The 14502-nt window shown below is 65.7% G+C and overlaps 2 protein-coding genes across 2 annotated transcripts; both read right to left on the bottom strand.

Annotated features, from left to right (window-relative positions):
• Nucleotides 1-632: 632 nt before the first annotated feature.
• Nucleotides 633-5939, bottom strand: PRPH (peripherin). Its single transcript, XM_059719295.1, has 8 exons — nt 5356-5939; nt 4137-4197; nt 3752-3847; nt 3002-3163; nt 2766-2891; nt 2374-2594; nt 2253-2302; nt 633-1678 (listed from the first exon to the last, which is right to left on the bottom strand). The coding sequence occupies exons 1-8, from the start codon at nt 5895-5897 to the stop codon at nt 1548-1550; spliced, it is 1389 nt and encodes a 462-aa protein (XP_059575278.1). The 5' UTR covers nt 5898-5939; the 3' UTR covers nt 633-1547.
• A 3432-nt stretch (nt 5940-9371) lies between these two features.
• Nucleotides 9372-14058, bottom strand: TUBA1C (tubulin alpha 1c). Its single transcript, XM_059719298.1, has 4 exons — nt 13969-14058; nt 11883-12105; nt 11596-11744; nt 9372-10403 (listed from the first exon to the last, which is right to left on the bottom strand). The coding sequence occupies exons 1-4, from the start codon at nt 13969-13971 to the stop codon at nt 9429-9431; spliced, it is 1350 nt and encodes a 449-aa protein (XP_059575281.1). The 5' UTR covers nt 13972-14058; the 3' UTR covers nt 9372-9428.
• Nucleotides 14059-14502: the final 444 nt, after the last annotated feature.

Here is a 14502-nt window from a genome sequence, read left to right as displayed (position 1 = left end):
GGGGCTCAGTTTACTCGGCTATAAAGTAGGTCCGCTCCTTCCAGGGGAAAGAGACAGGCAGAAATCCAGCGGTGGAGGGAAGGAGGGGGCTCATGGGGACAGCTAACTAATTCTGGCAAAGGCGGGGTTGAACCGGCAGACCCCCCAGCCCGACACAACGGCAGGCACTGGGCTGCCCCCTACCGCCCTCGCGGGTGGGATCCCGTCTCCCCCCCGCCCCGTTCCAGGAGCTGTACAAGCCCCATCCTGCCCAGCCCAGGTCACCTCCCCCAGACAGAAACAAAGACCCCAGGCCTGCCCAGACCCCCCAGGGCTGGGTGAGACCCCCCGGAGTCCTCAGCACCCCCCCCCCCCCGCTGCCAGGGCACCCTCCAGTCACATGGCCCAGTCTGTTGCACTTGGCCCCACTGGCCCAGAGCACAGAGGGGAGGGCGGTCATTAAGTAAACCGTAATTAAACTATAATTAAACTGTAAGTTGGAATGGCAGGTTGCTTCCACGCCCCGGCTCACAGGATGCCACAACCACCATGGGCTGCAGCCCCAGTGTCCCCAGGACTGTGGTAACACTGGAGTCACCGCCTTGCCTCCCCCCCAGCCCCGGTGCCACAAGGGGGACACAGCAGAGCAGAGCTCCTCACTAGGCTCTTTATTGGCTGGACAAGCGGATACACAGCGGGGGTCCGTCGCTGTTCAGGCAGGTCGGGGAAGACCCAGGAGCACCACAGCAACTCCTGCAGCAGGTGTGGGGGGGGTCCCCCAGGGCTGGAGGGGAAGGGGTGCAGCTGGCCGAGTGGCCCCAGTCACATCCCCCTGGTTTGGTCCAGAGCAGACCGAGGCAGAGGGAGGGGATGCTGAGGCAGAGGCACCGAGTGTAACAGAGGGGGAGCAGAGCACAGAACAGGGGGAGCTGCAGAGAAAAGAGCCAGGGTCAGGGAATGGCCCAGACTCGTGCCAGATGGATGCCACCACCCCGAGCCCTCTGGCCTAGGTGAACCCTGGGCCTGGGGCACAGCTTTGCAGCTGGGCCTGGCTGCAGGAGGCAGAGATGGGTGCTGGGGCAAGTCCATGCTGGAAGCAGGGAGACGGGCCATAGTATAAAAATGGGGCAGCTTTGGTATCAGCCCTTCGGGCCGGGTGGGACCCTGGCTCTGGGCAGGAAGCACTCGCTATAGGCACCACACTTGAACAGCAGCAGCGCCGGCACCCGCCTCCGTGGGGGGCCCAGGCAGCGCCAGGCCCAGGACACAGCCCTGCAGGCGCCAGCTGGTCCTGGATCCTGGTGTCAGCCTCCACCAGTGCCAGGCTCTGCCCCCCTCCCCGTGCCAGTGGTGTTGGTGAGGCAGGTCCTGATGCTTCAGAAGAAGGTGGAGGCCCCCTGGAGGAGGCAGGGGAAGGGGAAGCTGGGTGGGGGCAGGGCAGGGCAGGACTCCTAGGTCCCTCCCTGCCAGCAGCCCCTACCCAGGGGGGTTATTGCTCTGCTCTCCCGTCCCCGAGCACCATGGGCCGGTGGAAGTTGGGTGTGCGGGGGTGCCGGGGCTCAGAGGTATCAGTAGTCGTGTAAGGCCGGTGCGGCGTGGGGGAGTGGGGGGCGGGCTGCAGTGGGGGGCTGCGCGGAGCCTGGTGCTGGGGTCACTTCTCTGACTCCGCTCTCTGCTCCTTCTGCGACTCCGTCACCACCTGCCAAGGAGCAAGGGGTCAGACCCGGTGTCCCTCTGTGCCAGGCTGGGGCCTGCCCATGTGGCAGCTTGAGGGGGAAGCAACGCCCCCAGGAGAGCTGGGATGGAGCCCAGGCATCCAGCGGACCCTGCTCTAGCCATTAGGTCATGCGTCCCCAGGCCTGAGTGAAACCCAGGAGTCCTGGCTCCTGCCAGGGCCAGGAGAGAACGCAGGTGTCCCTTCTCCCACCCTGTACCTGCCCCCAAGTCCAGCCAATGTTGGGCTGGGCCCAGTCCCAGGTGGAGGCTGCGCTGGGCAGTGGGGGGGCATTCACCTCTCCATCCCGGGTCTCAATCGTTTTGATCAGAACCATTTTTCTGGTGTGTGTCTCCACCACTGGCACCGGCTCTGGCTCTGGCACTGGTGGGCAGAGGGGACCATCAGGGAGGTCTCCAAGTCCTTCCTCTCCCTTTGCCCTCCAGGCCTCAGGCATGCAAGGTCCTGGGTGCACAGGGGGCAGAGATGCCCGGGGACAAGGCACACAAGACTGTGCCCTCCCCCCGTCCCTCCCACAGCACTGAGGGCATGGACTCACCTGAGCTTTTCATGGTGAAGGAGGGCATCAGCTGCATGGGCACAGTGATCCTGGGGGACAGACAGGGTGGTGAGCATGTGCCCGGGCCTTGCCCCACTGCCCACCCTGGTGCAGCGCCTACCTGCTCTCCTCGCCCTCCAGCAGCTTGCGGTAGGTGGCGATCTCGATGTCCAGCGCCATCTTGACGTTGAGCAGGTCCTGGTACTCACGCAGGTGCCGCGCCATCTCCTCCTTCATGTGCTGGATCTCCTGCTCCAGCCTCCTCACCGTGTCCTGGTAGCTGCTGATCTCCGCCCCACACTGCTCCTCAAGCTCCCGCATCTGCCGCAGCAGCGCTTCGTTCTGGGGGGTGCAAGAGGTGGGGGGAGGTGAGCTCACAGTCCCCGAGGCCCAGGATGACTGGCTTCAGACTGAGCCCCCCCCCCCGGCATGCTGCACAAGGCAGGTGGCAGGGGGTGCTGTCCTAGCGCCCGGGCACCCTGCTGTGGGGTGCAATGCACCCCAGGGACTCACGGTTCCTTTGAGGCCGTCCACCTCGCAGGTCAGGCTCTGGATCTGCCTCCGGGACTCGTTCATCTCCTGCTTGGCCATGCGCAGTGCCTCGTGGTTCCGGTTGGCTGCGTCTGACAGGTCAGCGAACTGAGGGGTGGGGATGGCACCATCAGGGCAGGGGTCAGGAGCTGTGTCAGGGCCTTGTACCCGCTACCCTAGCACAGGCCTCGGCCTGGGGCAGCTTCCAGGGTGCTGACCTTGGACTTGTACCACTCCTCGGCCTCCTGCAGGTTCTTCACTGCGATGCTCTCGTACTGGGTGCGGATCTCCCGCAGTGCAGCCGTCAGGTCCGGCTTGACCTGCTCCATCTCCACTTGCACTTGCTGGCTCTGGGCACTCTCCTGCATGTCACGCAGCTCCTGCCCGTGCCCACCACAAGCGCCAGGACAGAGCAGAGCATCAGGCAGACCCCCGGGAACGCTGCACCACCGGCCCCCTCCCCTAAAGAGGCTGCTCAGCCTGCCTCCCCCACCCTCTTGCGGCCCGCGGGCACCTGCAGTTCTGTGCATTAGCACCAGGTGGCGCAAAGGCATCTCGGCTGCAAAGTGTGCAGGGGGGATTCCCTGCAGACCACCCGGGCCAGGTCACAGCTTGCTCAACTCCTGGGGTCCCCAGCGTGCCCCCCCCAAGTCAGCACCCCCTAGACTTGCCCCTCCATCTCCAGAGTCAGTGCCCCATAGACCTGCCACCCTCCTCCCGATTCCCAGGTCCGCACTCCCAGGGCTACCCCGCCCTCCAGGCCAGCACCCCTGCCTGCCTCCCCCATTCCCAGAGTCAGCACCTCCCTGGCCTGTCCTCCCCATCCCCAGATCAGCACCCCCCCCCCATCCTCAGGTCAGCACACCTCACCTGCCCCCCCATCCCCAGATCCGCACCCCCGGGCCTGCCCCCATCCTTAAGTCCTCACCCCCCACCTGCCCCCCCATCCCCAGGTCCGCACCCCCCACCTCCTCATGCAGCTTCTTCAGGAACTCGATCTCATCCATCAGTGACTCGATCCTGCGCTCCAGCTCCAGGCGCGACAGCGTGGCGTCATCCACGTCCTGCGTGGAGGGGGGGGGGGTTTCAGAGCAGCCCGGGCTGCAGATCACCTTCCCCCCCCAGCTCCATTGGGCTGCTCCGGGGCAGCAGGACACGAGTGTGCTCACGCGTGTCCTTGCGCCCTCAGCTGGGCGGGGGGGGGGGGGGGGGTCTGGGGCGTGTGTGGCCGGCGGGGACGAGCCGGGACTCGGCGGAGCCGCTGGGCCAGATATGTGCACACGCGTGTCCGAGATCGCGCGTGGGACCTGGCTTCCCCCGCCCCACCCCATGGACCCCCTCTTAGCCCTGCACCTTCCGGAACAGCACCAGGTTGTTCTCCGCCTCCTCCCGCTTGTGGGTCTCGTTCTCCAGCCTGCGAGGAGGGGAGCGGAGGGGTCAGACCGGAGATGCGGGCAGCCCCTGCCCTGGGGACCCCCCGGGCCTCGCCCGTTCCCTCCCCGCCTCCCACGTGCCCCATTGCCCGCCCCCCCCTCCCTCCGGGCTCAGTGGGGCAGAAAGGCGGGGCAGCAGGGGAAAGCACCCCCACCCCCTTTGGATACAGGGGGGCCTCAAAGGTGCCCAAGGCAGGAGGAATCGGGCGGCCCCGCCCGGCAGCCCCCGGGCATGGAGGGGAGGGGGGACACACAAGCCCCGGCTCCTGCCACACGCCCCTCCCTGCCCCCCACCGCTGCAGTGACCCGCCCCTGCGGCTGCGGGATGGAGATGCAGCCCCCACCCAGCCGGCTCTGCCCGGGCCTCAGGTCCCGGGGGGACGGGTCCCAGCCTGATGCCCCAGGCCCCTAAAGGCAGGGTCCAGCCCCGGCCCCACCCTGTGCCCATCCCCGGGCTTCTGGGCTCCGCTGAGCCCCCCTGCCCCGCACCAGCCCAGCAGGACGGGAGGGGAGGGGGGAGGCTGCGTCTCTTCCCTGCGGGGATGAGGCTGCATGGAGCCCAGAGAGGCCGCTGCAGCGTCTGCGCCGCCCGCCTCGCCCCTGCCGCAGCCCCCGCTCCTCCCCGCGCCCTGCCGCACCCGGCAGCCTGCCCGGCCCGGCCCGGCCCGGCCCGGCCCGGCCCCGGAGCCCCCAACACCCCGCAGCTCTGCTGGAGCCTCCACCCCGGCCCCGCAGACCCGCAGGTCTGCTTAAGCACGCAGCCCCCAGCATCCCCGCAGCGCCCCGCACCCCTGCTTGAGCCCCCAGGCCCGCAGCCCTCAGCATCCCCGCAGCGCTGCTTGAGCCGCAACCCCCAGCAACCCCGCAGTGTCCCGCAGCTCTGCTTGAGCCGCAGCCCCCAGCATCCCCGCAGTGTCCCGCAGCTCTGCTTGAGCCCCCAGCCCCGCAGCCCCCAGAATCTGCGCAGCTCTGCTTGAGCCCCCAACCCCGGCCCCGCAGCCCTCAGCATCTCCGCAGCGCCCCGCACCTCTGCTTGAACCCGCAGCCCCGGCCGCACATCATCCTCCCCGGCTCCCCCGGGCCCCGGCATCCCCGCAGCGCCCCGCACCACTCTGCTGGAGCCCCCAGCCCCCTCGCACCGCTGCTTGAGCGCGCCCAGGTCCTCGGCCAGGTTGTCGCGCTCCAGCTGCAGGCGGTCGCGGTCCTGGCCCAGCAGGTCGAGCTGGCGCCGCAGCTCCCGCAGCTCGTCGTGCACCAGGTCGGCGGCGCGGGCGGGAGGGCGGGCGCGGGCGCGGTTCAGCTCGGCCGCTAACGCCGCGTTGTGCTGCTCCAGGCTCCGCACCCACTCGATGAAGGTGGCGAAGCGGTCGTTGAGCTCCTGCAGCTCCGCCTTCTCGTTGCTGCGGGTCGCCAGCAGCTCCTGGTTCAGCGCCTCGGCCGCCGACAGCTCCAGGCCGGCGGAGCCCAGCGTCACGCGGGACCCCGGGCGCCCCGCGGCGCGGTAGGACGCGGCCCCCAGCCCCAGCCCCAGCCCCAGCCCCGGCCCCGAGCGCCCGGGCGCGGTGCCCAGCACCCGCACGGCCGAGAACCGCGACGAGGCGGACGAGGAGCCGTAGGACGCGGAGGACAGCGCGGGCGGCGGCCCGAAGGCGCGGCGGTACGAGGTGCTGGACGCCCGCATGGCCGCGGGACGAGATGGCACGGGGCGGGAGGATGCGGCGGATCCCGGGGCTCCCTTTATAGCCCGGCCCGGGCCGCCCCGCTCCGCCCCGCCCCGCCTGGCCGCCGGCCAGCCCCGCACCGCCCCGCTCCGCCCCGTCGGCACCGGGGCTGGGGCCCGCGGGGGTCCGGGTCCTCGACCGCGGAGTTGCAGGAGTGCAGCCGTGCCAGGCTGGAAGGGAGCCCCCCTCCCCCTGCAGAACTGCCCCTAGGACCCGGACCCCTCTATAGGAAACTACCCCCATCCCCGGCTGGCTCCTCCTTTTTGGAGCTGGATCTATTGGGTGCCCCCCCCCCAATGAGGATGGGGACCCAGGCATCCTGGCTGCCACCTGCTTCTTGCGGGGTTCGTTTGCTGGACGTAGGTGCGGAGGGGACCCAGGAGTCGGGGCTCCCTGCCCCACCCTGTGCTGCAGTAGCAGGCGATGTGCCCCCAGGCCCTGGCATGTGCCCCTAGGGACTGTCTGAGTTGGGTGGTGACTGCAGGCTGGGCAGGGGGCCAGGGGGGTGGGGCAGCCCTGTGGGAGCTGGGCAGGAGGGGGGGCCCTGGCAGGGCAAAGAGGGTGACATCACCCACATGCCCCCATGGCAGCACAACCCTGCTGCAGCCAGCCCTGGTGCCGTTGCACACACACGTCCCTTGCACGCCTCTGGATCTGGTGCACCTGCCTCCCCACATATCTATCTGGAGCCCCTCCCAGGGCAGAGGCAGGGCGGAGCTGCTCTGTTATTTGGGGCACGCGTGTAGCATTGGAGCAAAGCCAGCTGCCCAGACAGAGGGTGGGGGCCTGGGCGCTGCCTGCTCCCGGAGCTACGCCAGCGAGTGCTGTCTGGCATGGCTGTCGCTTCAGCCGCAGCGCAGGGCCTGCCAGTGCCCCCTCCCCCCCCTGCACTGGGGCTCTGTGCCAGCCAGACCCATGTGGATACCCAAGTGGCCCCATCTGAACCCCCCGGGCTGGCACCTTTGCCATGCAGTCAGCAGAAAGCAAGGCCCCGCAGCTGCATACCCCCAGGGCCCCCCAAATCTTCCCTCTGTCTCCTCCCCTGCAGCTCTGCCAGGGGTCCTGGCTGGTAGCAGGGCACCTGGGGCCCAGCAGCAGCAGCCCCAGCTCAGCGCACTGGGGTGGGTGGGAGAGGCAGCAGATTGAGGCAGGGGGGCACGAGGGCTCCGTGACTGGGTCAGCTGGTCCCCAGGGGCTGGAGCTGCTGAATGAATCGATCCTTTTACCAGGGCAGCCCCTGGCCCTGGGCCCAGTCCCTCTAACCCCTCAGCCCCACCCTGTTCTACCCATGGACTCCCCCCCTTCTCACCTCTCCCTGCAGGGACAGCCCCTCCCTTGCTCTGCCAGCCCCATGGATGGGCATCAGGACTCCTGGGTTCTCTGGCTCTGAGAAGACAGGGAGATAGAGGGGCTGGGTGGGAGCCAGGGCACCTGGGTCTGGCCCAGCTCTGCTCTGCAGCCTAGGGACCCTTGCACCTTTCTCCTGAAAACAATAATCCCCAGTTATGTTCTTGTGGGCAGGATCTCAAAGTCCTCCCACCCCATGGGGCCAGAGGGAAATGGACCCCCCTGCTGAGTGGGGACCCAGGGAACACCCAGCCACCCCTTATCCTCCTAGCTGTGTCCCGGGGCTGCACTTAGGACAAAAGGATGTAATCCAGCACACATGTACCTGGGTTTGCCCCCCAGTCAGACAGCCAGCTCAGTGCCCCCCCACCCCACTCCAGGAGGAGCAGGGCTGGTTCTCCAGCACGGCAGCGCCTGGTGACTCAGTGGTGGTACCATCACTGCAGATGTACCAGGGGAGGGAGCTAATGGCCTTTAAATTGCCCCTGTGCATTGGAGCTGCCTCCTAATTGATGAGCATTTCCCCAGCAGATTCACTGCATCAGCTCCGGGCAGAGAGCTGTAGGGAAGGGGGTGGGGGCAGCTTACGGGAAGCCAGAGCCAGCTTATGCCTTTGTCCAGGGACCTGGATGGAGCAGAGCTGGGCTGGACCAGGCCCTAATGCATCTGGTGCTGACCAGCAGTCTGGCCTGGGGAGCGGGGCAGCTGCTGCTGCTCCTGCAGGTCCTTAGTGTAGCCGCACCGAGCCATAGGAACCGTTGGCTCAGAGGGGATGGGGCAGTGTGTGCGCAGCTGGGTGGGACTCCCAAAGCCCCCAGGGCTAAACTGGAAGTGACTCCAGATTCACACCAGGACTGGCAGAATCTGGCCTATCAGAATCAGGCAGGCCCAGCTGGCCCCCAGGCCTGTGCAGGACAGACCCCTGCCCTGCCCAGAAACACGTTGAGGTGGAAGTCAGAGCTGTAGCACAGCACCCCCCCCCCTCCATTTGGGGGTGGAAGGGCTTCAGCTCCCCCCAAGTCCTGATTCAGTGCTTCTCCCCCCTGTTGTGGGCCCAGCCCTGGCAGCGTCCCTCCCCCCACCCCCCCAAACAATCAATCCCTGCAGAACACGCTGTCCCTCCTCATGCCCCTGAACCTCATTAGCCTGGAGCCCTGGCGCCTGCCAGGCGGCTAATGGAAGAGGCCTTTGTCTTTCCAAGGAACCAAGCAGGAGGCTGCACACACGGCCCCTCCGCTTACCTCCACACCCCCTGCCTGGAACATCCAGCTAGGCACTGCTGTTAGCTTGCAGTGGCCACCCCAGAGATGGCCGCATCTTCAGGCCCAGGCTCAGCCCCTGCATAGGATCAGGCACAGGTGGGGCTGCACGTGGCTTTTCCCTCCCTCCATCACTAAGCCTGGAGCAGTCCAGACAAAGGACCCTGAAGGGCACAACTTCCAGGTAGCTGCAGAGGGGGTGAAATTGGAGCCTGCCTGGGCTGCCTCCCTCTTGGCCTCCTGGAAACCCGAGCCCACAGGACATCAAGTACACGGGGAGCCAGGACCTCCTGGGGCACAGGCAGCCTCTCCCGCACATCCTAGACCCCTGGGGCCCAATCAGGGAGTTGAACCCAGGTCCCACTGGGGAACTTATATTATAACCACCCCCCACAGATCGGGGAGCAACAGCAGACACCACCCCCTCCTGGTTACAGCTGACCCTGCACAGTTGCAGAGCCCAGGCAGCCCGCCCTGCCCCATGTCCGCTGCTGCTCACCCAGGCCAAGGGGCTCCAGCAGTCACAGGGGCAGGATAGCACCCCCCAGGGTAGTACCATAAAAAAACAGGGAGAACCTGAGGGGCTGGACAGCAAGAAGAAGACACTGTTATCAGAACCCCCGCACCACGCAGCAAGTCCAATAAAGGTCAGGTCTGTACTTTACCAAGACCCACGTGTTGGTCCATGACTGGGGACAGGGGGTGAGGCTGACTAGTTCCCTTCCTCTGGGGTCCTGGAGCTAGGCACTCTGGGGTGGTCAGAGCCTTCGCAGCTTGAGGTTTTATTAGAAAATTTTGTTCCCTCTGTTCATACCCTCAGACACAGGCCAGGCTAGGAAAAGCACTTTATTCAAGAATCAGGCACAAGACAGATTGCTCCAGAGACTAGTACTCTTCGCCTTCGTCCTCCCCTTCTACGCTGTCGGCCCCCACCTCCTCGTAATCCTTCTCCAGGGCAGCCATGTCCTCGCGTGCCTCCGAGAACTCCCCCTCTTCCATGCCCTCGCCCACGTACCAGTGCACGAAGGCACGCTTGGCATACATCAGGTCGAACTTGTGGTCCAGGCGTGCCCAGGCCTCTGCAATGGCCGTAGTGTTGCTCAGCATGCACACAGCACGCTGCACCTTGGCCAGGTCACCGCCGGGCACTACTGTTGGAGGCTGGTAGTTGATGCCCACTTTGAAGCCAGTAGGGCACCAGTCCACGAACTGGATGCTGCGCTTGGTCTTGATGGTGGCAATGGCAGCGTTGACGTCCTTGGGCACCACATCACCACGGTACAGCAGGCAGCAGGCCATGTACTTGCCGTGGCGGGGGTCGCATTTCACCATCTGGTTGGCCGGCTCGAAGCAGGCATTGGTGATCTCGGCCACCGTCAGCTGCTCGTGGTAGGCCTTCTCGGCAGAGATGACAGGGGCGTAGGTGGCCAGGGGGAAGTGGATGCGGGGGTAGGGCACCAGGTTGGTCTGGAACTCCGTCAGGTCCACATTGAGGGCCCCGTCAAAGCGCAGCGAGGCGGTGATGGATGACACGATCTGGCTAATGAGGCGGTTCAGGTTGGTGTAGGTGGGGCGCTCGATGTCCAGGTTGCGGCGGCAGATGTCGTAGATGGCCTCGTTGTCCACCATGAAGGCGCAGTCCGAGTGCTCCAGCGTGGTGTGGGTGGTCAGGATGGAGTTGTAGGGCTCCACCACAGCTGTGGAGACCTGCGGGGCCGGGTAGATGGAGAACTCCAGCTTGGACTTCTTGCCGTAGTCCACAGACAGGCGCTCCATCAGCAGGGAGGTGAAGCCGGAGCCGGTGCCTCCCCCGAAGCTGTGGAAGACCAGGAAGCCCTGGAGCCCGGTGCACTGGTCAGCCTGTCGGAGAGGAGAGAGCAGCAGGAACTGTTAGGATCAGTCATGCTGCAGATACTGGCATAAGCTGAGCTGTTGGTCAGGTAGCAGTAAAGGCAGAGGCACCTGCCTGACGGGAACAGAACGGTGATAGGCAGATCCACACAGCCAGGGTCCAGGTCCCACTGCTCATCCCTAGAGCAGCCCCTGGAGGGACCAATCCTGCCATGCCCAGAGTCCAGGATGCTCAGCAGGAAGTTCCACCAGTGCCAGGTGGAGGGTCAGCCTTTGGTGGGGAAGTCGCTGGCAGCCCGCAGCCCCTTTGCAGGGGTACCCTAATGAGTGCTATTTGAGGATTCTCCGTGCCGCGCACAGGTATTCTCTAGAATCAGGTTCCTACGGGGCGTTTGGTTTCTAGTTGCAGCCAGTGCAAAGGGGAGTTCAGTTCTATCCTTGTCCCATCTGCACCAGTTACAGCATTAGATAGAAATGTCATGTTGATACATCTTTATAATTCCCGCTAAGGCTCCTAGCGAGGCAGTGACAGGCTTGAAGGACCCGCAACTGCTCACACTCAGAAGGTCAATGGTGGTAGTTTTGCTAAGGGTTTAAATAATGGATTTGTATAGGATGGACAGGGCTGATCCTGCCTCAGGCAGGGCTGGACTAGATGACCTTTGGAGGTCCCTTCCAGCCCCACTTCTCTAAGGTTCCTGTCTGTCCTAGCCTGCAATATGAGGAGAGGGGCAGTTGGCTCTGAGGGGCCTGCATCTGGCATTAGCAGCATTTGGTACCTGGGCTGTGAACCTGGCCCTAGGCAGTGCCAGGTCAGGGGACAGCTGCTATCTCCAGCCCCAGCTGCAGGGTCAGTCACAGCCAGGAGGACGTGCCTCAGTTCTCTGACACCCAGGGCTGTGAAAGGCTTTACAATGGCTGTGGGCAGGGATGGAGAAGTTTTGAATGACGCTCGGCCCTGCAGACCGTGACAGCCCGTACCCCTGCAGGAGGGCAGATGGGAACTGGAGACTAGGAGAGCCAAGCCTGTCCTTTAGACCCAGAGGGAGCTCCAAGTGGAGGGCAGGGGCAAACTAGGGGCTTGAGAGCCATGCTGGCTTGGCAGCTGCTCCAGGTGCAGCCGCAGAGGGGCACTGCAGGTCAGCTCCCCCTTCCCATTGCATCCACCCCAGCCTCCACCAGGGAAGCTGCACCCACTCACCAGCTTGCGGATGCGGTCCAGCACCAGGTCGATGATTTCCTTGCCGATGGTGTAGTGCCCGCGGGCGTAGTTGTTGGCGGCATCCTCCTTGCCTGTGATCAGCTGCTCAGGGTGGAAGAGCTGGCGGTAGGTGCCAGTGCGCACTTCGTCTGGGGAGAGGGGAGGCAGGAGTCCATGAGCAGAGTGCTGCATGTCCCTACCTGGGCATGGGCCCTGTGCAGGGGCTCAGCCGAGCACGGGAACACGGGAAAGCCTGCATGCAGCTGGGGCAGGGGCTGCATACTCACCTATAACGGTGGGCTCCAGGTCCACAAAGACGGCCCTAGGCACGTGCTTGCCGGCTCCAGTCTCGCTGAAGAAGGTGTTGAAGGAGTCGTCACCCCCACCAATCGTCTTGTCGCTGGGCATCTGCCCGTTGGGCTGGATGCCATGCTCCAGGCAGTACAGCTCCCAGCAGGCATTGCCGATCTGGACGCCAGCCTGGCCCACGTGGATGGAGATGCACTCACGCTGTGGGTGGGAAGGAATTCATGTCAAGGCAACGAGGCCCAGAACAGCCTCCCGGGAGGGAGGGGGCAGGTCCTACTTTGTCCAGGAGTCACCCAGCTCAGGATCTAGCTTCGGGCCCTGCCCAGAGACCAACCCAGGGGCTGGGGACAAGGGATAAGCCTTGCTCAGCACTATCTCCTGGGAGGAGCCAGCTGTGAGTATCAACTTCTCCGTGAAGACCGGCCATCCCTACAAGCTGGGTGGTGGGGAGGAATTGCAAGCCCCACCATCTCCCCTCCCCAGCCTATGTGGGTAGGGGGAAGCAGCCCTGCCATCTCATCCACTTGCCTACTGAAGCCCTGCTACTTTTCCTCCCCCTGCTCCCCGAAGCAAAGTTGTCCCCGTCACAGCAGGCAGCTCTTTACCTCCTATGCAAGGGGCTCCCCAGGGCTCCACGTTCCCATCGGCCACAGGCCTCACACAGAGACAGGGAACATTCCTGACACAGCCCCTGGCAACGTGCAAACTCCCCCTTTCAGGGCTGTGGTGGCTCCGGGATTGCGTAACCCTCCCTGAGCTCATGCGGCCTCTGTGCTAATCCCATTCCTAGCACAAGGCCTTTTTCCCCTTTAAGCCAGCTTAAACCCACAAGCTCCAGCCCTCTGACGGGCAGAAAAATGCCAGATAAGCAACAGCAAGGGCTGTGGTCGGGCATCTTTAACCCTTCGGGGATCCCAGGCCCCAGCCAGGACTTGGGCACGAGGGCGGGTCTTCTGGGCACGTCGGAAAGGAATTTTGTTTCCTGCCCCAACGTGACGTTAAGAGCAAACGGCAGGAATTCCTGGAGCAGCTCGGAGCCAGAGCTGGCTGTGCCCCAGGAAAGCCAGGGGAAGAGACGCGGCCAAGAGAAAAATTCCACCGCCGTCTTCTGAAAACTATAGAAACCCCTGTCCTAAAAATACGTCCTTCCCACGTCTGCCGAGGTCCCAGGGCCTGGCCGCACTGGTCGGCCCGTGCTCCCAGAGGCAGGGCAGATCCGGCCTGCCCCACCCCGCCCCGCGCACCCTCCCAGCTTTGGGCGCGTCTGGCTGTCGATCTACTGAGCTAGGGTTGAGTCACCGCTTTTCCTAGATACGGGAGCGCATCACCCGGGAGGGAGAGCCCTGTCTAGACAGGCCTGGCCCTGCACCCCGAGGGGCTGCTGGGGGCTCAGCCCAGGCACAGGGGAAGAGGGGGTTTGGCACGCAGGCAAGTGGGACAGGATCTCCTGGGCCCAGGGGCGGGAGGCCTCCCTGACTGGAAACAGCAGCGTCCTTCTCCTTCCAGCCGCTCTGCTCCTGCCCCGTCGCGGCCCTTTCCCACCCTGGGCGCATCCGCGCCTTGCGGCCCCGACACCCCGGCGGGCTCTGCCCACGCTGCCTCCGCACGGCCCCCACGCTCGCTCCTGGCCCCAGCCTGGCTGCGCCTGGGCTCAGCCTCCAGCCCCAGGCCAGGAATCCCAGGAATGCCCCCCATCGAGGTCCCATCCTTGCGGGCCCCGAGGTGAAGGCCAGCGGGACACGGCTGGCTCCGGCCACAGCCGAGCTCGGGGGGCCGGCAGCCGCTGCCCCTGGGCCGGGGGCTCGGACGCGGGGCCCTGGAGGTGCCCGGCCTCGAAGCCCGGCCTGGGCGGGGGCTCGAGGCCACCCGGGGGGTCCCGCAGCCCCTGCCTCGGGGCCCGGAGAGAGGCTCGGGCGGAGCCACGCGGGGATGTACCAGCCCCGCGCCTGGGAAGTCCCCGGAGCCCCGCGAGTCCGAGGTCCACGGACACCGGGAGGGGGCGGGGCAGGGCAGGGAACCGGGGCTGGACACGCGTGGGCGCCGCGGCCCCTCACCCGCACTCACCATGGCTGCGGGAGGGGATCAGACGCTCCACAAGACCCTCGAGGGAGTCTCCGGGGAGCAGTAACTTGGGGAAAGCCCGCGGGCGGGGTCTTATATAACCTGGGGGGGCGCGGTCAGGGGAGTGGGTGGGCCTCGCGCCCCGAAGCCCCGCCCATGGCCCGCTGGCCACACCCCCGCCGCGCTCTGATTGGCAGGTTCGAAAGTTCGGCCCGGCACATCCTGCGTGACGCGGAGGAATGGAATGTGCGTGGGCGGGGCTGCGGGAGTCGGGGGGTGGATGGACACGTGCGTGGCTCTCCAAGCCCGGCGGGGCGGGACAACGGGGCTGGGCGGTCGGGCCACGTGCGTGGGCTCTGGGCTGGGGGGGAACACGTGCGTGGGCTCCGGCTGGGGGGTCGGGACGTGCGTGGGCTCTGGACTGGGGGGAGGGGGACTATGTGCGTGGGCTGGGGGGCAGGACAGCCACTTGGGGAGTTTGGGGGGGCAGGACACATGGGGGCTCCGGGGCTCCATGGTGGGGACACTGTGTGGAGA

This window comes from Alligator mississippiensis, chromosome 15 (genome assembly GCF_030867095.1).
Source record: "Alligator mississippiensis isolate rAllMis1 chromosome 15, rAllMis1, whole genome shotgun sequence".
NCBI lineage: Eukaryota > Metazoa > Chordata > Crocodylia > Alligatoridae > Alligator > Alligator mississippiensis.
Note: the sequence above shows the minus strand (reverse complement) of the source record. Positions and strands in the feature narration are given on the sequence as shown.